Source organism: Ursus maritimus (genome assembly GCF_017311325.1).
Source record: "Ursus maritimus isolate PB19 chromosome X unlocalized genomic scaffold, ASM1731132v1 scaffold_X1, whole genome shotgun sequence".
In the NCBI taxonomy this organism is placed as follows: domain Eukaryota; kingdom Metazoa; phylum Chordata; class Mammalia; order Carnivora; family Ursidae; genus Ursus; species Ursus maritimus.
Window position 1 is genome coordinate 115,710,918 of NW_024423319.1, and position 20,923 is coordinate 115,731,840.

A 20,923-nucleotide genomic window follows, 5' to 3' on the forward strand; every position below is an offset into this window, starting at 1 on the left:
AGGTGGCTGTGTTCTTTCTACCTGTGCCTATATTTTATTCTTTTGGGGAAAATAAAGCAGCTCATTGTGCATACCCCCAGAGCCTTCCTGACACCGAGGTGTGCCAGATACTTTAGAACACGTCTCGAAGAGAGTCTTACAGAGTAGGGAGAGATGTTAAGTATTGCTGAAGGGCAAATGCTCTTCCCCAACCCCTTCGATCTCTCCCTGCTACCCAGCTCTATGGTCCTTCCTTGCCCCTCAATAATGAAATGGCACAAATAGAATGCGAGGTCTTGAGAAGGACAGCAAACTCTTGGGACTCTATATCATATTGTCTTGTAACCAAAAGTCCCGCTGAGCGCTGCTAAAAATCTACATTTAGAATTTAGGAAAAAAAAATTATTGCTCTACCACATTTTGGAAGCAAGTACGGATCCAGATTCTACAGAGCAAATGCCATTTCCACTATTGTTCCAGATCTAGAAACTTCAGTGTTCACTAAATCCTGGGGGGGATCAATGACTGATAGTTAACCTGGCCATAGTTCTGCAGCCTTTAAAAAAAATTCTAACTTTTGGGGCGCCTGGGTGGCACAGCGGTTAAGCGTCTGCCTTCGGCTCAGGGCGTGATCCCGGCGTTCTGGGATCGAGCCCCACATCGGGCTCCTTCGCTATGAGCCTGCTTCTTCCTCTCCCACTCCCCCTGCTTGTGTTCCCTCTCTCGCTGGCTGTCTCTGTCTCTGTCGAATAAATAAATAAAATCTTTAAAAAAAAAAAAAATTCTAACTTTTACTTTTCTTCCGGACTTTATATTTTTAGGTTTGTTGTGAACCTGGTGTACGTGCTTCTGGTGTGTAATGCAAAGCGCTAAATCCATCATTGCTGTACCTGTGGTTTCCTTAATCTTGGGGAGTCGATGACATCCATCTCTCAAAGTGCCAAACAGGGGTTCCGCGTTAATAGCTGTGTGCAGGGCGGGCACGTTCATCCGCGGACACATCCCCTCTGGCTGTGGGTGTAATTCCTTAAAGGTGGCTCCGTGGCTGGGCAGCCCAGCGGCTCTCTCCTCGGAAGGAACGTAACTCATGGCTTTCCCCGAAGTCTCAGGAATCAGGTGCTTCCCCAGGGCGGGGCAGAGCGGGGACTCCACGGGGGTGGCACAGGTGCTGCTGCTGCTGCCCGTGCCACAGCCCGCGTCCACAGATGAGCCTTGCGAGCTCTGTAGAGAAAAATGGCACTCGCTTTGTAAGGATGACATCCGCTTGGCCAAGTGGTAGTCACAAAGGCGGGCCACGCTCTCTTCTGGCTCGGGAAGCTTAGAAGGATGGTCACAGGTCGACGGGTCAGTATCCTCGGGGTTATCTAAGTCTTTGGCTGAAGATACACAGGTCACGTCAGTTAAGAAGTGGTCCCGTTGGCCAAGCGCTGAAACCTCACCGGCTTCTCCGTCAGGAGACCCTTCATCCTTCTCTTCCACCTCCCTCGTCCCCAGACCAGAAGCTCTCGGAAACGTTATCCCCGTTGCTGCTTCCAGTCCACTCTTCTCAGCCACCGCCCCCTCCGTGGCCACATACCATCTTTGGCTGTCCTTGCGAAAGGCAGTTCTTTCCAGGTTAAAAGTGCTTAGGTGTTGACCGTCCCTTGAAGACACGGTACCAAATTTACCTTTGGCTTCCTCCTCTGCCTCGGCTGTTTTGGCCCCGGGCTGTTTTTTCCCTGGCATGTTGGCGTTAGGGGGTGCCTTCCCCTCCCCATCGGCCAGCTTGCTTTTCCTCTTGCTGGTGCAGGAATATACCACCGACCCCATGTGCAGTTTGCTAAAATAGTCAGTGACCGACTTGGTCTCCATGGTCTCGGGCTCCATCTCCATGGGGTCTGGGTGAAGGACCTGCTTGGAAGGCACAACTTTGGGCGGGAGGTCAGTCACTGGGCGGGCGGCCAGGGCGTGGGAGGACTTGGGAGGCAAGCCCCCAGCAGGGGTTTTGGAGGTGGGGAACTCGGTCTGCTCCTCTGCAAGGGGGTGGTAGCCTTCGTGAGTGGCCAAGAACATGCGGGAGAGGCTTTCTGACTGCTTCTGTGCGGTGGCCAGTTCAGAGCTCTCAGTCATTTCAGAAGAGTTAGTCTCATTGCCCGAGTCTGATGAAGACTCGGGACTATAAGCCCGCAAGATGGCTACACCTGCATGCCGCAAAAGACAAGAGCCGATTAATGGATGCGTCAGAGGCACTAGGAGACACGTAAGAAAATGGGACTCGTTATTATTTTAAAAAACCAACAACAAAAGACAAACAAAAAACCAAGGTTTTCCCTTTTCAGGAAGGACTCTGAGTTTATTGCACAATTGTTCCAGAAATGGGGAAAAATACGTGCCACGTATTAAAAAAAAAAAAACAACAAACAAAAAACAAAGGAAACCGCATATACAAAAAAACCCACGATGGTAGTTTCAACACACTCATGAAACGGGACATGCGGGAAATGGAGAACAGCACATAATAGGACTCCAGGAGTAAATGGCTTGAGAGGATGAAATGCATGGTTATCAGTGAATAAATGTAACAATCGTGAAAGAACCTGAATTGTCACTGGTCTGCTGTTCTTCTGACACGGACAGAGCTTCTAGAGCTTCCAGCGTGGAAACCACGGTGTTATCCAGGCCCTTCTCACACTTGCCCTCGGCGCTGGTGGGCACAGCGTCAATGAGGGACACGGGGATCTCGTCACCTTGCAGACTTCGGCCTGGCTCCTTGTCGTCGAGGAAGGAGGCTGCCTGGCTCTGAGAATCCTCCTCATCTGAACTATCTCTAAAGCCAGGTGGGGGTGCGGCAATGGCCATGTTCAGGGAACGCAACAGGAAGTCATCCTCATTGTCATCCCCTTCCGGAGGGGGCAGGGATGTGAGGTCAATGATGTCATCGCTTGACCCAGACAGGTTGAGGATGGCTGGCTGGTTCATCTCTCCCACCACGAGGTCCTCCTCACAGCTCACCTCATCCTCGTCCTCTGCGTCGTCGTTGTTTTCTGCGTAACAGATGTCGTGCAGGAGGGGCTCCTCTATCCCCTCGGCGGCCTCGAAGTTTTTCACGTCACCTATGTTTGCATAAACGGAATTTGCCACAAACTGGATGCTCTCTGCCTCAGGCGCGAGATCCAGGCCCTTCATGTCGCTGGCGCTGCCCATGTAGAGATTCCGCTGCTTCTCCAGCAGCTCCGGGCCCTCCTCCAAGAGCCTTTCGTAGCCGAGAGTCGGGGGATTCATGCCATCATCCAAGGCGAGATCTCCGAAAATAAAGGACACTTTGGCTCCTCTCGGAGACTCCTGTGCTTTCTTGAGCGTTTCTGGTCCTGAGAGGGTCAACAGGGAGCGCTGAGCTAGAGTCCTGTAGTCGGCCTCACACGGAGCCTCTCCTGGCTGCGCCAGCGGCTGCTTGAGCTCGTCTGCACTGTACGTGCTGTCTACGTACAGGTGCCGGTGCTCTTTGGGACACAAGGTGCTGTCCGAAATGTCGACCGTCTTCTGTTTGGAATCTATATATGTTATTTGGGCTTCTTGTTCCCCTTCGCCGATAAAGGTGGTCATCTGGGGAATACAGTTCCAATCTGGGCCGAGGAGGTTATGTTTTCCTTTATTTTCAGTTCCTAAGGAGAAAGAATCATGCAAAGACAACATTACTGTGAGGCCTGGTTTCTTAAGTTAACGGCTTGTAACATCACTTTTGCAAACACGGTCATGCAGCTTTCCGGATACGGTACCAGTCGACTGAGGCTTCCGGTGTCAGGACTTCCTGGTTGTGAGAACTGACCTTAATGAAATCGATCCCGCACAAAATATAATTGCTACTTGATAAAAAAAGAATATCATCGGAGAATAGGGAACTACGGCTTAACTCCATCTGACCCCTGGTTCTATTATTAGAAGACCTTATTTCCATCTACGAATGGGAATATACAACATGCCTTTCAAATTCCTTAACGGCCATAGTCCAATCAGTTGTCATTCCAGAAAACAGATTCCCCTCTTCTCGTAAAGCGAGATCTGACATTCCCCACTTTGTGGACGAAGATGTTGGACTTTCTCCTCATTGAGTGAAAAGAAAGTCAAGGAACTTCACACATCCACCACATATTTTAGGAAATATTGTAATGATAATGCAATAATGTCACAATAAAAATAACCTAATATATACGTAAATTAAAACATGATAATATCGTAATGATAGCACAAAAACCTCTATCTTCAGCCTTTGTATATCCTAGTGGGTGTTAAGATATTCACGTCTAGGGGCGCCCGGGTGGCGCAGTCGTTAAGCGTCTGCCTTCAGCTCAGGGCGTGATCCCAGCGTTCTGGGATCGAGCCCCGTATCAGGCTCCTCTGCTGGGAGCCTGCTTTTCCTCTCCCACTCCCCCTGCTTGCGTTCCCTCTCTCGCTGGCTGTCTCTGTCAAATAAATAAATAAATAAATAAATAACTGCATAAGGTGGAGTACATCACAGGTAATGTACTTCTCTCTCTTTTTTTTCTCTCTGCTGTTTCTGAGCATAGCTAACAGTTTGGCTAATTTTAATTTTTATTGGTATCAGGAGAACTCCTGAAGATTTGTTTGATGTTCCTCATGAATTAAAATTGCAAAACCCTAATTTAAAAATCATTGTTTTATTTGTTCCTCAAGGGTCTTCCAAGAGGGAATTTTGATGTGGAGATTTTGCTCTGACATTTAACAAGACAAGGCAGTGTGTCATTCTGTCAATATCGCTTTGCAGATTCCAGAGGAAACATTCTGAAGAAATGTTGGGGCCATGCATTCTCCCAGTATGCCCTCAAATTGCCCCCTGGCCTGAGTCTGGAGAATACTGACATCAGATGTACAAGATATACGGGGAAAAAATCAGTTTTACTGAAGACGTGTTTGCTTCCCCTCAATGCTGAATGTTGTTCCAAGTCCTTTTGCTAAATGCATATATTTTCATGAACAGCAAGTAAAGATATCATTTTGAAGACACTGAGGTACACCAGAACCATATTTACATATTACCTTAAGATAAATGTATCTGGGGGGCTCGGCATCGTTTTAGGACCAATTTCGATTACGACCGGCTGTGTGCCGGGCTGTGCTCGTGAATGTCAGGAGACTGAATTGCTGGGAGAGGGCGGGTGGTTTAGCAAAGCTGTGAACGAGCTCTGGGTTTAAACCAGTTGCTGGCAAACTTTTCCTATAAAGGGAGGGCTAGATGGTAGACACTTTGGCTTTTGTGGGCCAACTGCTCAGTCGAGCAACCACTTAACTCTGCTGCCGTGGCACGAAAGGAGCCATAGATGATACATAAAGAAATGCATGGAGTGGGTTGAACGGTGGCCTCTTCAAAAGATCTGTCCACTCTGTGAATATGACCTTATTTGAAAAAAGAGCCTTTGCAAGTATAATTCAGTTATGGATCTTGAGATGAGTTCATCCGAATTACCAGAGTGGGCCTTAATCCAATGACAAGTGTCCTTATAGGAGGAAAGCAGAGGAAAATTTGGGCCCCAGAGAAAAGCAGGGAAGGCCGTGAAGAGGGAAGCAGAGATCGGAATTATGCAGCCATAAGGAATGCTGGTGGCCCCTGCAAGTCGGAAGAGGCAAGAAAAGATTCTCCCCTTGAGCCTTTGGAGGAAGTACGGCCCTACTGAGGCCTAGATTTTGGACCTGTAGCCACCAAAAGTTTGAGTGAACAAATTCCTGCTATGTTAAGCCCCAGCGTTTGCGATAACCTGTCATGGCAGCCCTAGGAAACAAATACAATGTGCATGGCTGAGTACCAATAAAACTCATTTACAAGAACAAGATTTGATCCCTGAGTCATAGTTTGCCAACTTCTGGATTAGAAAGCTGACCAGATCGGCGGCTAAAACAGGTTGATTGATACTTACTCAGATCCTCCTAATGCTTCGGGGATTCTGAAAGTGACTGAAGGTTAATTTTCAGGATAGGGAAGAAATAGGGGCTTGCTGTTCCTTATTAGAGGTATTGACTAAGGTCTCTGATCAATTTGACATAAGAATAAAATACACACTCAATCTTGGCTTCCTTCCAGAAGGGTGCACTGACTTGGCTTTCGGAATGATTTTAGAGACCCAGAAGGATGTGGGTTAGGAACTGGGGTCTGTACCATGGTGCAATCTTGTGGGAGGACAGTGTGGACCAGGGATGAACTGGCGTAAACAGACTTCACTCTCTCTACATTTCTCGGGTCTCGGGGTGGGGCGGGGGGAGTTTCCGAACAGGAGAGAGAACTTGCAACCTCGAGAGCGTGCTAAGCCCCCGGCTGCTGCTCAGGTCGACCAGGTGCTCCTTGGAGCATGCTGGCTCTCTCCCTCGGCCCCCACTGCTCACACGCACATTCCCCACACCCCCAGCAAGAGAGAGGTACCCGGAGCACATGCCCTCACCCTCATTCTCAGTGCAGAACTGGGAGAAATTACTGAAAGCCTGAAGTTTCATTCTTTCCCAATGGTGATAATAGTTTCCCCCCCTTGAAATCTGACCAAACAGTACACTGTGGGTCACTGTCAAATGGACAGAATGGAGGCCCTTATTATTGTGACTGTTTTTGAAATGGAAGGTTTCGTCGTCTTCATGTACGATCTCCACAGCCTATGGGGAAAAAAGGTTTTATTTTCAAGATCTACTTCAAGATTTGAAAATTAAAAGCCAAAAACCAGTTTTCCAATGCGAAAGGGCTGTGCTACATCACAGAACTGATCTTAGGAATTTCCCAGGCTGGGGCGAAGTTGCTCGAAATCTCCTAGCTCGAAAACATGTGATCCCACAAATGTTCACTGCCAGAGCCAGCGCACCCTCACCACCGCCTTCTTGTTCCTCCCCTGTTTATTTTTGGTCATTTGCGTGTCTCAGGGTCTTTCCTTGCCTTCTGTCTGTCTTCTTTTCCTTTCTCCGTTTCTGTCACTTTTGTCCTCAAGTTCTCCCCTTCCTGCTTCCCTGCCCCTTGTTGACAGAAGTCCCTGGCATCCTTTTAGGTGTTGTACACAAGTTCCTTCCAAGCCCTTCCCTTGCCAGCTAGCTTCTCGATCCCAATTTTACAAATGAGAAAACCCAAACTTAGAGAGATTAAAACAAGACCCTTCCAGGTGGGGCTGGATCACGTCTAGTCGTCATTCCAAGTTGCCTTCTGGCATGCCTCGTCCACCTCCCTCGTTTTCTCTCAGGCTTCCCTTGTTCCTCTGACCAACGGCTCCCCCCTGCCCAGCCGCCGTCATAAACTTCGTGCAAGTGTGTTGGGTTGTGCGTACCTACAAGTGACAAGATATTTAGGGAATAATGATTTATGTTTTCTGCTAAGTCTGAAAGTGAGAGGATTTTTCCTTCCCTCCTCTCTCTTTCAGAAATGGGGACAATGGAATTTGTTCTTCAGATTTTCCCTTTCTTTTAAGAGAAACTCTGATTACAGAAGCCCTGATTATAATTTTTTTCGTGGGTCGGCAGCTGTGGCTTGAGGGCTAGTGTCTGTCCGTCAGTCACATTTATTGAGTGTCCACTGTAGATGGAGGAAAAGAGTCAAACAATAAAGGGAAAAAATTCTAAAGCAAACGAAAACCACCCACTCTCAGAGAAGCTGTTAATGCCGCAGCCCTCCTTGTCCTCGCCTGTGAGCTCAGTCCTGTCAAGTGGGTGAACTTGTTTGATGTCTTTGCCATCTCCATGTTTCTGCTACACAGCTAAGATGGCTGCTCGGGTTCCTTCTAGAGGCCCAAGTCCACGTGCTGGCTGATCCCCAAGTCCTCCAGTGGGTCTCAGAGCTCCCAGAAACCTGGATGTAAGTCTGATGTAGGAGGAAGTGCCCAGACATCTAGGCCCAGGGCCCCTTGAGGAGGGAAAAGCCCTAAGGGGGGGGAGGGGTTCACAAGTCCTACTGCGCATTCCATCATTAGTTCTCCACATCCTGACCTCTGGAAGAGCGAGGCAATAAAAACTCAGTCGTAAAGACTGATGCTTACTACCTTCACAATAGGAAACTCACTCCCTTTGAAACACATTCCCCAGCGTTTCCAAATGACGACTAAAATAGGATGGAAAAAAAATCAACATTTTCATTAAAAAAATTAGACCATATTAGAATTATTTGAAGGCTTTTGTATTAAATTTGGACATTAGATTTTCGTATGAGCACAATTTGAACTTTTCAAGAAATGTCCTTATTGTTGTCAGGTGGGGTGGGGGAGGGGGGTTAGTGCTTCATGAGTTTAGGAAGAGAATACCTGTTTCCTGGGTCCCTGTATTTTTCTTGTTGGCCATGTTAAATATTGACCTCCTGGAATCCACAAGCAGCCGGTAGTAGCCAGCAGTTAAGCAGGCCAGGTTCATGGCATCTGATGATTCCATCAGGAGTGTGATGGGCTACGTAAAAGAGAATATATTGGTTAAAGCCATCCCTCCTTAATAAGCTCCCTCAGGTGACAGCAGTTGCACTGGCGCTTATGAAATATAACAAAGAAAGTTACTGAGTAACCATTTCACTGGAGAAACACAGAAGGTTGGAAATAACACCGAGAGCCTTACTGAAAAACATTTGGGTGACACCATCTTGAAAGCGTAGACATTTTGAATCTTCCCAAGTAATATTGGAAAGGGAGAAAAAAACATTGATTTTGTTTCCAAATAGTTAACATTTAAAAAAAGTGACAGTTAAGGAGTCAGTTACCAAATGTGAACCTGCGATCTGAAAAATCACAAGAAGATTAAGTTTGGGTTCATGGTGAAAATTAGTGTTGAAAAGAAGTAAAAATTCAAGTGGAAATTATGTCTAAGACTGAATGAAAAGTGTCAAAAAGATCCAGGAAAAGGATGCTTGTAGACGAAAGTGTAAAATCATAGGAGAGCAAAACAGAGATGGGAGTTGAGAAAAGGCCTTGCTAAAACTTTCTGTAAACAGTGAGGCTATCATGATTGGAGACGAGCCTTGGTCATTTGAGAAGAAGTGGTTAGTTGAAGCAATTATTCTCCTTGAATTAGGAAGGGTGCACTGGCTGGTGCGTTCTTGTTGAGAGAGAGATAAAGAGGAGAGAGAGAGAGAATGAACTTGACAGGAATAAGGGAGCAACACAAAAGCAGACACCCAGAGAGGCACAGAAACGTCGAGGTGACCAGCTCTTGCTTTCACTTCCAGGTATAGGACCCTGGCCACGTTTGATGGCCCTGGCTAGTGGAATCTAACATCCCACCAAAAGCCCCCATACTACTTGATAACCTGCCTTTTCTTTCCATTTCAATTGAGGTCTCCCCTCAAGGCAACCCACAATTCTTTCATATAAGCAGGAGACCACCAGTAGGGTCTTGCCACCTACTTCTGTTGGGTCGGATTACCCTGTTATCAGGTGTGTGAGGACTGCACCCAATTCGCTCTTTTCCCTACTCTTTCTACGAGGGGGCCATTGTTCTTAGCATCTTTGCTCATGGAGTGGGCCAGGCATCCCAAGTCTATTCTTGCACTTTCATTGCCAGGAAGTCAACTGGAGCCCCTGAATTCAGCCCATGAGATGCCACCAGCCATGGCCGCCATGTCTGAGCTCCATACTCTCCCTTTCATGGTCACTTCTTCCCCCCGCAGAGCACAGAGAGGCTTTTCAATTTTGTGTAGACAGAACCCTCACCTGTTCTCAGAGCACTCCTCCTGGTTGACACGGTTTCCTTTTCTCCATGGAAACACAGATGTGTTAACATGGCCCAAATCCAAGGACTCATCCACTACTGGGACAAGAAGGTAGGTACAGGGGACCTGGATTATTTCCCGTCAACATCTGTTGCGGGAGTCGAGTTCTGCCCTTTGTGGACAATGTCAGATTGTTGTTTTAAATGGAATGGCCGTGACATTCACAGGGGCCAGCCATTCAGTCAGTACTAATGGCTATAGCACAAAAAGACTGACTGAAATGCTCAGCTTTTCCCAAAGAATAAACACATACGGGCCCAATGGGAGTTCTAAACAAAGTTGGAAAAAATCTCCCGGACTCTTGGGACAGGAATATTCTAGAAGGCTACCAGGGAAAAACCTTCCCACTCTCTATGATTCATGCACTCGGGAGCTACAAGGGACCTTAGAAACGAACTCGTTTGCTTTCTCATGTGTAGATGAGAAATACATGTCCCTCGGGTCGGAGTTGGGTGGATTTTTCTCTGTACCTCATCACATTTCTGATCCCCTGCACACAGTGCAATGTCGACTGCTTTGTAAATAGCAGCGGTGTTGTCACAAATGAGCTACTCAGATCAAGGCGCCGTGTCAACAGCTGAAAGATTTACCTTCACATCCAGCACGTGCAGCTCCACCCGCACCAAGCTGTCCTCCTCGGTGAACATCTCGATTCTGTTGACATGGCTGAAGTCGGCCAAGAGAGCCACCAGATTGGTTTTGGTGTTTATGACGTGGCTTATGCCGTATCGGGGCCCAACCAGGAGAGTCACTTCCGAGCGCTTTTCCGCCTGCTGAGAGATGTGGACAAAGCCTAAAAATCCTAGACCTCTAAAACGCCACGCAGAGTCGAGCCTGAGAGTCTGTTCTTAGAAGATTACGTTTTCTTTAGCAAGTGTTTCTCGATTATATTGTACTAAATCATCCAATTAGAAGAACCAGACATTACGATTGCATCGAGGCTCTGATAAATCATGAATAATGTAGAAAGTCAATGTTATCATAGCACATATATTCATAATCATGAGACACTTTAATAAATGAGATTTTTTTTTTTCTTTTTTAGCATGAAAGCAACTTCTGGCCCGATGATTTAAAAGAAGGCCATTGTTAGAGTGCATCGATTCTCTGGGTCCTTCGTATTTCTTTTTCTAGCACATTCTGCAGTGGTGTTATCTAGTTTAACATTTCTTCTGATATTTCCAGACTGTGGTGCAGTCGATTAGAAATGAAGGCTGGAAAAGATTCACAACTGATTTGCTTTTGTCAAAGGCAGCTCATTCAAGACAGCCCTATGGCAGTGACATTTTGCAAGGCTTCCACGGCTCCCAAGAGAAAGCAAGAAAAAGCAATTACCACTAATGTCGCCTTGAACACACGACCCCCATACAGTCGAAGGTCACTGAGGAACTTGAGATAATGGACCTTGGCTTGCAGTGCAGAGAGCTGAGGAGAGAAAAGAAACCTCAGGTGTTAATTCCAGTGGGTGCGGTTTGGTCTCTGCTGGAGACCAGCTAAACACCAGGGCGAACCGGGGTGCTCTCACTGCCAACAGATGGGGTGTGACAAGGAGTCTTCAGGAAGACTCAAAGTAAATTGCTATGTATTTGGTTTCATGATAAAGGGCTGCAACAAGGCATCTAGATTAAAACTTTTTTATCTGGGGGGGAAACGCATAGGGGGGTGTCCATAAACATGGATATGCCGCTCCAGGGCACTCAACAAACGAGAGCAAGATGGTAAGCTATTCCCTGAAATGTCTGCTCATTAGAGACTCCAAGAGTCGAGTGGTGCTTTCCAATCGCAGGTAGGGACGAAGAGGGGTGCATACAGGAGACACACCTGTACAGAAAGTTTGTGGGAGTTGTTTTTGAACACACACCTGCCATCTATATACAGCCCGTGAAAGAGGCTCTCCACACTCATCTCAAGTTTCTTCTGGCCTTTGCAAGTTTTCAGGGAAAATGAACTTTCTGTGCTCCAATCATTGGGGAAATGTTTGAACTTGTCAGAAGTGCCTGTTTGATTAGTCCAACTCAAGCATCTATTGAGTTTCATGAAGGATATAAAAAATAGAATTTTACCCAGATAAAATTTATCTTTTAAAGACTTAAAAATGGAGATTCCCACGTCGTAAAAGGAGTACTCGATTGTTAACCAACCCTAAATACACTGCCCTTTATGGCACTGTTAGTTCTGTTTAGCCATCCTACTTCTTTCGGAAACCCAAAGCACTTTGCAAATTGATTTGAAAGCAAACCCCTCACTCTTGGCTAGAAAAACTGACCTTTATAGAAAAACAGTGATAGATAGATCCTAGGGCAGTTAACCAAATTATTACAAAACCAGTGGCCCATGCTTGAATAAAAATCATATCGAGCCAGCTGAAAGAAATTAGCTTCGGGCAAATCAGAACCGAGATTAAAAAAAAAAAAATCTATTTCTTTTTTTTAGAGTTTACTTATTTAAGTCATCTTGACACCCAACATGGGGCTCGAAATCATGACCACGAGATCAAGAGCCTCACGCCCTACCCACTGAGCCAGCCAGGCGCCCGTACAAAATCTTGATCCCTGACGTCCTCCTAGATTTCTGTGAGCCGAATGCTTACCGAAATGAGGAAGTAAGGCACCAGGGGCCGGAGGTGTCAAGCCTGATTTTACATTTTAAAAAGCCATGGAGTGAGGAGGGAATAGCAATAAGGATGTTTTAGCCAGTAAAAATGACTTATAACCCAATACCAAGACCAAAGCATTGCTCACATAAACAGTGATTTGTATTAGAACCGCCCAAGTTTCTACGGCCAACATCAATTGTTAAGCGTTCTCGGGTTGTTACACTGCTTCCGACTTTATAGGTCCTGTATTTTTAGGCGCCTTTCTGGTTCTTGAAGCCCTTTGCTTTTTATTACCTGTAAACATAACTCTCTATTCTGACCCACAATCTATTTTAAAATGTCCTTTCTGTTTCTTCTGATAAAAAATAAGGGAGATTTTTAACACTAACGATGGTGAACGGTAGAAATAATTTTATCTTCCCTTCGAAAGTAAGATTTAATTCAGTGGTTGTCAACCAGGGGTGATTTTGTTCCCCAGGGCACATTTGGCTGTGCCTGAAGACATTTTTCTATGTCCCGATCAAAGGCATCTTGTAGGTGGACACCAGGGATGCTGCCACATACCACGCAATGCACAAGACAGCCACCCCCTCCCCAGCAAAGAATGATTCCAAATGTCAACATGGGGAGGTAGAAACCCTGGTTTAAATAATGCGATATCTGGTCTGTGAGGACCCTTGCAGGCTGCTGCGCATTTAAGACCGTCTGAGTAGTAAGCAAGAGCACGATGGAAATGCACAATTATCTTGCCAATTCTGGTCTCTAATCACACACACGTGAACACACACACTCCGTATCATAAGTCCATAGCTTACAAGAAATAAGTAAGTTCCCATAAGTACACATACTTTCCATTAGCCTTAGAAACAGGTTAATAGTGGAAAGAAAGGGGGGAGTTGGGGTTATACAGTTACTGCCTCTGAAAATATGGTGTTAAGTATTTTATTCACGGGCTAATTTTAAACATTTTTAAAAATGCACGCAAGCCTTTCTCTTTAAAATCCATTTTCTATTAAGATGCAAATGTGATACCTTTTTACCCGGTGGTACCAAGTTTTGATTTGCTTTGACAAGGTGTGAAAGTGCTTTCTTTATGTTCTTCTCTTTCATGCTTTGCAGCACAGCAGAGGGAAGAAAAGTCTCTAATCCCCATTCTTTTCTGCAATAAAGAGCATATCTTTAATTTCACATTCTTGTGATGATTAGTTATCTAAGACAAAATGGCGCTCTGATGTTTGTTGGAACAAACGAACTCCGAGGAAGTCAGGAAATGGAGGTAGGTCCCCAATTAGGGAAGCAACTTTGAATTTACACTCAGGAAACATACGATCTGATCAGTAATACATCTGTTTGCATTTTAGAGGAAACATATTCTTCCCTCTCCAGGGAGAATGCCTTTGGGACCAATAGAGATTGAAGAGACAATTTACGCAACCCACCTTGGAGTCTCATTGAATTCATTCAGGTGTCTGAGTCTGTATTTCCAACACACTTTCTCCCAGTTCCTTTGTTTACTGCCATTGTTACTACTCCCTGTCAGCCCACAGGGTCTTTCTCTCTTCACTTAGAAGGGCCTATGCAACTCCTCCATGCATGCCCTCAAGCCATTCTTCCCTTCCCTTCCTCCTCCCCAATAGCTGCTTCACTAGAAATACACACTTCTCTTCTCCGTGGGCTAGATGATGTCTGTCGAGGTCCTTCATGCAACATTTCTTGCTCTGTGTGTGTGTGTGTGTGTGTGTGAGAGAGAGAGAGAGAGAGAGAGAGAGAGGGAGAGAGGAGTGCTGCTGGTGTGGAGTCATGGTCGGGTTCATGACACTTAAGTATGTGTGCCATTGATGGGGAAGTGGAAACGTCACCAATAGGTGTGCATATACAAGAAAAACAGACAGATAGGACTGGGTTGATACAGGTTTGTGGGGGGCCCATTTCCCCAGCGATGCTCCGTAGTTTGAACTCTATGAACTCTATTCCGATTGCTCAGGCGCCCAACCAGTGTCTCCTAAATACTGTAAAGACCTTCAAGGTTTGGTTATTTCCCCTACGCCAGATCTCCTCCAAAGAAGGGTAGGGATGGCCTTCCCCCACTTGACCATCCATGCCATTGCTAGTTAAGATGGGGTTTTTCACGATCACCATGTCCTCCTCCTCCACTTGCACATATGTCTCCCCATCATCGGGCACTCCTTATGGGGGTGCCTGGTAATTCTACTTGTATCAGTATTTTATTTTATTTTTTTATTTTTTTATTTTTTTAAAGATTTTATTTATTTATCTGACACAGAGACAGCCAGTGAGAGAGACAGCCAGTGAGAGAGAGACAAGCAGGGGGAGTGGGAGAGGAAGAAGCAGGCTCCCAGCAGAGGAGCCCGATGTGGGGCTCGATCCCATAACGCTGGGATCACGCCCTGAGCCGAAGGCAGACGCCCAACCACTGAGCCACCCAGGCGCCCCCTGTATCAGTATTTTAAATCATAACTTTTCGTATCTTTTTTTTTTTTAAAGATTTGAGAGAGAGCGCACATGTGCACACACAAGCAGGGGGAGGAGCAGAGGGAGAGGAAGAAGCAGGCTCCCCACTGGGCAGGGAGCCCAAAGCAGGATCCCGAGATCACAACCTGAGCTGAAGTCTGACCTTCAACCGACTGAGCCCCCCAGGCGTCCCTCATATCTTTATAATCGGATCACAAGTCCTTTATGCTCAGGATTATAATTTATGCTTATTTGTACTTTCCCCTGGCCTAGCGTGAATACCACCTAAAATGCTCAGTGAACAGGTGTTGGGTGAGTGAATTAATTAATGAGAACATTATCCTAGACTCTAAGATTCTTACTCAAGCCAGTTACCTCTGGCAGGTTTCTAACTGTACCATATTCCAACTGGTAAAATGTGGGGACAGACAGTAGGAATAGAAATGCATTTTAATGCTCTGAAAACCATCTCGGGTTGTTTGGGCCACCTTTTCACATGGAGGCCAGTATCACCCATGCCCAGGAACACATACGAAAGGGGAACGGATGAGGGAGCAAATGTGTCCCACTGAGCGTAAGACCTCTCCGTGAGCTGCGTCTCTCTCAGGCGACACTCACAGCCTGTGTGGCAAGAGAGAGGTAAGCCATCTGTGAAACAGAGTGGGCTGAGAAGGGAAGGCCTGAGGTTCTCAAACTGCGCCTGAGGATGTGTCCCTCAGTGCAGATGTGCGAACCGAGAGCTGTGAGATCAGTGGCCTGGGAGCCCAGCAACCTGGGGCTCTCATCCTCCCTACACAGGCTCACGAACTCCGCTGAGAAGAAGCCATTTCGCTCCCTGGTGGCTCAACCTGGCATGCGGGGGTTTCCAAAGGCTTTCTAGGCAGCCCACGGGAAGCTTCTTTGGAAGGCGGGATTTCAATGAGCTGGCACGTCACTTGTGCAGATGGAGAGGGCTCTAAGGCTTTTAGTGTTACGTGGAGATGTGGCTTCGGTCCTGCCATAGACTTTGGCCAAAGAGGCAGTACTCTACCCGATGCGGAGCGAGAGAAGGCAGTCACGTTTTCCAAACAATATTCAAATCCCGAAGCCAAGTTTGATGGCGTGGCACCCTTCCCCACTGTTACAGCTTTTTACTACAAATACCATCCTTCCCGGTTATGACCAAGATCGTTCCATTTATACCGCCTTTTAGCCATCCGAAGTCATCTCAGGGGATGCGGGCCACCTTCTAAACACAGGTGCCTCCACTGATCACGCAAACCGTAGCAGTGTGGAGCCCCACCGCCTGCGTTCGAGTCCTGAGCCCTCGAGCTAGTAGCCGCGTGACTTGGGCAAAGTACTTTGTCAGACCGTGCCCGGGTTGGCTCACCTGTAAAACACAGCTAACATGCTACTGCTCTCCTAGGGACGTCGTGAGAATTAAAGACCTTTATGTCTGAAAAGCACTGAGACCAAAGCTTGGCTTAGAATGAATGCCGTTTAGGACTTTTAAAACGTAGGCTTCATTTGAAATCTGATCCTCCTTTTTTAACCACAATTCGCTAAAGGTGGATTATGTAAGAAGTGGATCTCTTCCACCCAGAGCGAACACGATGTTCATAGATTTTGCCCATGTTGAACAAATGCCCTGCCACAAACAAGATCAATTTTGGAAATAGAGACATACGTAAAAAATACACTTGGGCGTTACGGAGGCAGCATCTTTGTGCCTGAAACAGCTCTGAGGCTCAACACTTACTCGATGTATTTGAGGGAGATTTTCTGTGTTTGCTTGGTGGTAACGGTTGCGATGTACATTTGCAAAGCCGCCAGCCGCAGGGCTATGTCATATTTCAGCTCCGGCCCAAACCGCTCCTGGACGACGTCGTTACAACTCTGCAAAAGAGACCAGCAGAGGGCGCCACGTGTCAAAGAATGGGCCGCAGCGCGCTGCCTCAGGGACAGGTGACCTGTGCTTCCCCCAAGGTTCCACCCTCGCTTCAAAGGCAAGGAGGCCAAATGGGAAAACATTTCCACCAGACTGCTTGGAACCCAGTCGGAATTTGACTGCATGCACACACACAGACCACACAAAACAGAACACTCATCGACAAGTGAGCTATTTAAATATTTAGCTTTTTGTAAGAATTAGGAATTTAGGTTGATCTCCAAACACAGGTGCCGCAATGGAACACGCAAAGCACAGACAGCACCATGTGGCTTCTGCTAGGGTTGGAGTCCTGGGTTCGAATCTTATTCCTCCACTTCAGAGGTGTGGGGACTTGGGCAAGCTCCTTAATTGCTCTGTGCCTCAGTTTCCTCTTTTGTAAATTGGGGACAGTATTGCTCCCCATTCACAGGGTTATGGCGAGGATTAAATGAGTGAACAATGTAAAGCCCTTAGGACTCTACCAGGTACATTTTAAGCATTTGTGGGCATACACAGCTGTTATCACCAACGTCTTTAACTTCCTCTTCGCCATCTAGAGCTGCTTTGGGGAGGCGGAGTTAGCAAGGCCATGGACAGCAGCAGCTCTGGACTCCCACCCCCCTGCTTCGGAATCCTGGCTTTGCCAGTGCTTCCCCTGCACGTGTAACTTCCACCCCTTCACTCTCGCAGCCTCCGTTTACTCATCCGTGCAATGGGGATTCGTGTTAGCGACCTCCCTGGGGGAGGTGAGAAGACTGAAGGAGCTACACGTCGTCACAGTGCACTGGCGCGCTCAGTAAAGGGTTGCTATTGAAATCCTCGGTTCGTTCCAGTGATGACTGCCCCTGCCGGGATTCTGAGGGAGTCCTCCCATACCCCTGGGCCTCAGTTTGCTCATCTGTAAGAGGGAGACGCCTACATCACAGGGTGATGAACGTCAAATTGCAGAGTGGCTGAGAAACGTGCCAAGTCCTATGTGACCACAGTGGCGTGCTCACTCGTTCGGAGCAGAGCACGGAGCTACGCATCGCCGGGAAGCGCGGCCCTGCTTCCGTATGTTCTGCAGATGTGTGCGTGCGCATTTCTGTACTGGAAAACCAGGCTTTTGGACTAGAAAATATGATACTTAGTTTTCTTCTTCCTTGTTTGCCCTGTTGCGAGATTTCAAATGCAAAACTGTCTCAGGATCTGTTTGGCTCTTTTCCAAGAGAAGCACATTGGTGACCCCTTCCTGTATCGACTTGGCTCAGTGGGAACACGTACCGCTGTATGGTTTCTGCGCACAGTATTTACCCTTCAAATACTTACCCGTGCCCTAGCGGGGCCGTACAGCGCGTGCTCTGTCCCCACGGTCCAGGCTCGTGCCGCTTGGCTTATCCCTTCACCCCTAAGAGGGAAGTCCCTTTCTCTCCCTGCCTCCATCCTTCTTACCTTAGTTTCTCCCATATCTGACACCTGTCAGGACGGCAAGCACACCTTGCTGGAAGCAGGCCTGACAGGGGGGCGGGACACAGGGCGGTCTGAGTGAAGGCAGCCTCTGAGTGCCATTCCAGGCCCCCGTTTTGGTTTAGTTTTGGGTTTCTCAGTTACTTCCCCGTGCCTAGGGGTGTCCATCAAGGGGCACCATGGGATGGAGGGTCACCTTACGGTCTTGTGAAGGGGGACGGTGAGGAAGCCACTGGGCACAGTGCCAGGTCGTCACAAGCCACTGATGCTTGTTGGTAAATCATTTTAATAAATGGCTTTCCTCTAGGACCGTTAGCGCAGGTCACATGTGAAACGGGATTTTAACACAGGCTTTAGAGACAAAAAGCTTTGATCCTAGGCTCTGTCAGCTACTAATCGAATGCCCTCGAACACAGCATTTCATCTCTCAAGTCTGTTTTCTTACCTGAAAAGTGGGCTAACTCTCAAGGTTGCTGGCACATCTGTGAAGGCTGTTTCATAAACTGGAATGTGCTTTACTAGGGTGAGTCACCACTGTTACTTCTCCGAAGAGTTGTGACTGGGACTGTTGTTTCCCATCCCTTTCATACCCTGTGTTTAACCAGACTTCTAGGTGAGTTTTTGTCAAGGTGATTAGTCACTTCATTACATTATATAATTAGTTCAGACTGATCCTGGCAAATTAGTGCGAAGTCTGACATATAATTGTGTGGGACAGATCATGCTTTTCTTACTCATAACTACATGACTTAAAACACAGTTAACACAAGCAAATGGTGGTCGTGGTTTTGCTGAACAGAGGTCCTCACAGACTCCACTTTAGGCCTCAAAAAGTTCATTTACAATGGACACGTTAGATATTAAACAGGAAACCAACATTGCGCAAGTGTTTTATAACATTTTAGAGCCTCTAAGGTGTTGTCCTGTTTACGAATCACTGTAACAATCTTTTTCTTCCTAGATAGCAGACAGGTAATTATGAATTACAGCAGTCTGAATGGTTAGGGTTTTCTGTTACTGTATATGCTAAAATCTGGAAAATACTTCATGGCCCATTAGCCAGTGGGAGGTTAACAGATAGCCCTTCTGTTTTCATCATCATGATTCATCTAGAGTCAATGGCTATTGTCGTCAACAGGAACCCACAAAGCTGAGTGGAGTTTGGTCTTTGTAATATGATCTATATCACTTCTGCGTACTCTTTGGTTCTCCAGGCTAATTTTACTGAATCTTTTCAGTGTGTTAGAATTGACATGGGCACCCGGCACCCTTTGCAGATCCGCTGACTTCTGTTAGATAAGTTATTTCAGACATACCTCACATTCCGTGACACAGAGTCTGAAGCCAAGAAATTCTCATTTCCTATTCTCAGTGGAGGACATAGGAGATGATGGTAGCTTAATTTTGGTCCACCACACGTGGCTTCCCACCTCCTTCCCTCCCTCCATTGGCTACTCCCACCAGCCATGAGACAGCCAAGGCGGGAAAGCAGAAACGGCATCCGCGTTTTTCGAGTCCCTGGGCAAGATCACCGGGCAGGTTTTCCACTTCTCAGCACGGTCGCACAGGTATAAAAAGTGCATCTTTTGAATAAGGAAGATCTCCACGCACTGTGTCAGATTTGAGTAGACACACCTTGAACAGAACCGTGCTTAGCAGCGCTCCTGGTCTACTTAAGAGGTCGGCCCTCCGCAGGGGAAACACAACCCCATTCCTCTTTTGTAAATGGAACAGGCATTTTTAAACGGGATGTTTAAAGCAGAAGTAGAGTAAAATGGTTTGGAAACATCATCTTGAGAATGGGAGGAAGTACGTAATTGTAGAGAATGACAAGTGAGGGCATCCAATGTGCTGACTGGCACCTGTAACTATCTCCTTGTAACTAACAAGCTAAAAAACCTAGCACATCCTCTGAGCTGCTACGACAAAGCCCAGGGGTCTTAGCACGATTAGCGGGACGAGGCAGTCACGTCTGGGTTATTCGGCCTGCCAGGGAATAGGGCATATCGTTGAGGGGTCCAGGTGACCAAAGTTGAACATTTAAAAAACCCAGGTCATGACAGTTCACTGTTCTGGGTAGAAAACGGTGTAAGGTGTGCTGTACATTTTCTTACTTGATGAACGGGGTATGCTGAATAGGACTTGTCTTTTCCAAATGACTCAGGGTTATCTTCATGAACATTAATCATCCTCCTGAGCTGGAAGTACCACAGTCTCTTCCAAAGGCCACCAAGCTGGGGAATGTTCAAGTGGGCCTTGCCCTTAGTGCCCCATCTGCTGGAATGTTCTAGTACATATCCGGCTTGTTTCCTCCTTCAACTTAATTTCTGTTCTCTAGGGCTTACTGCCACTTTAATTTGTGTCACCATTCCTAACCTCTGGCATTTATCTTATCTATGTCTCTCCCATCTTCTACCTGTTTTCTTTTTCCACTCAACTTTTTAAAGACCACAAAAGTTTTGAAATATACAAGAGAATACTGAGAATAGGAAAACAGAAACCAGTGTATCAACTACCTAGAATTAACAAAGGTTTCTTTTTTCCCCTTTTTCCAACTTCTTTGCTTTTTATTTCTTACGGCTCCAGAAATCCTTGCCTTATACAGGTATGCCAGCCAAAGGGGGCACATCTTTGGGGTTTCGCCTTGCTTTGGCATTTTCTCCTTTTTTTTTTTATCAAGGGAGGTTATATTTAGGTTTACAATCTCTTTGAGTAGATCTAATGTGAGATGCTTAAACTTCAGGTAAACAGGTTCTTACTGTTTAATGTGATTATACTGGGAATTTAAGTGAAAGTAATGAGAAGCAGTTACGGA

At 46.6% G+C, this 20,923-nt stretch overlaps 1 protein-coding gene across 1 annotated transcript in view; it reads right to left on the reverse strand.

Annotated features, from left to right (window-relative positions):
* The window catches only part of FRMPD4 (FERM and PDZ domain containing 4), a 551,891-nt gene that overhangs the window by 9,693 nt on the left and 521,275 nt on the right, over nt 1-20,923 (reverse strand). Inside the window, exons 10-16 of the mRNA XM_040634527.1 lie at nt 16,492-16,628; nt 13,314-13,440; nt 11,021-11,110; nt 10,276-10,458; nt 8,235-8,373; nt 2,556-3,620; nt 870-2,159 (exon numbers count right to left, since the gene is read on the reverse strand). Coding sequence (XP_040490461.1) covers nt 870-2,159; nt 2,556-3,620; nt 8,235-8,373; nt 10,276-10,458; nt 11,021-11,110; nt 13,314-13,440; nt 16,492-16,628 — 3,031 coding nt within the window. The remainder of the gene's footprint in view (nt 1-869; nt 2,160-2,555; nt 3,621-8,234; nt 8,374-10,275; nt 10,459-11,020; nt 11,111-13,313; nt 13,441-16,491; nt 16,629-20,923) is intronic.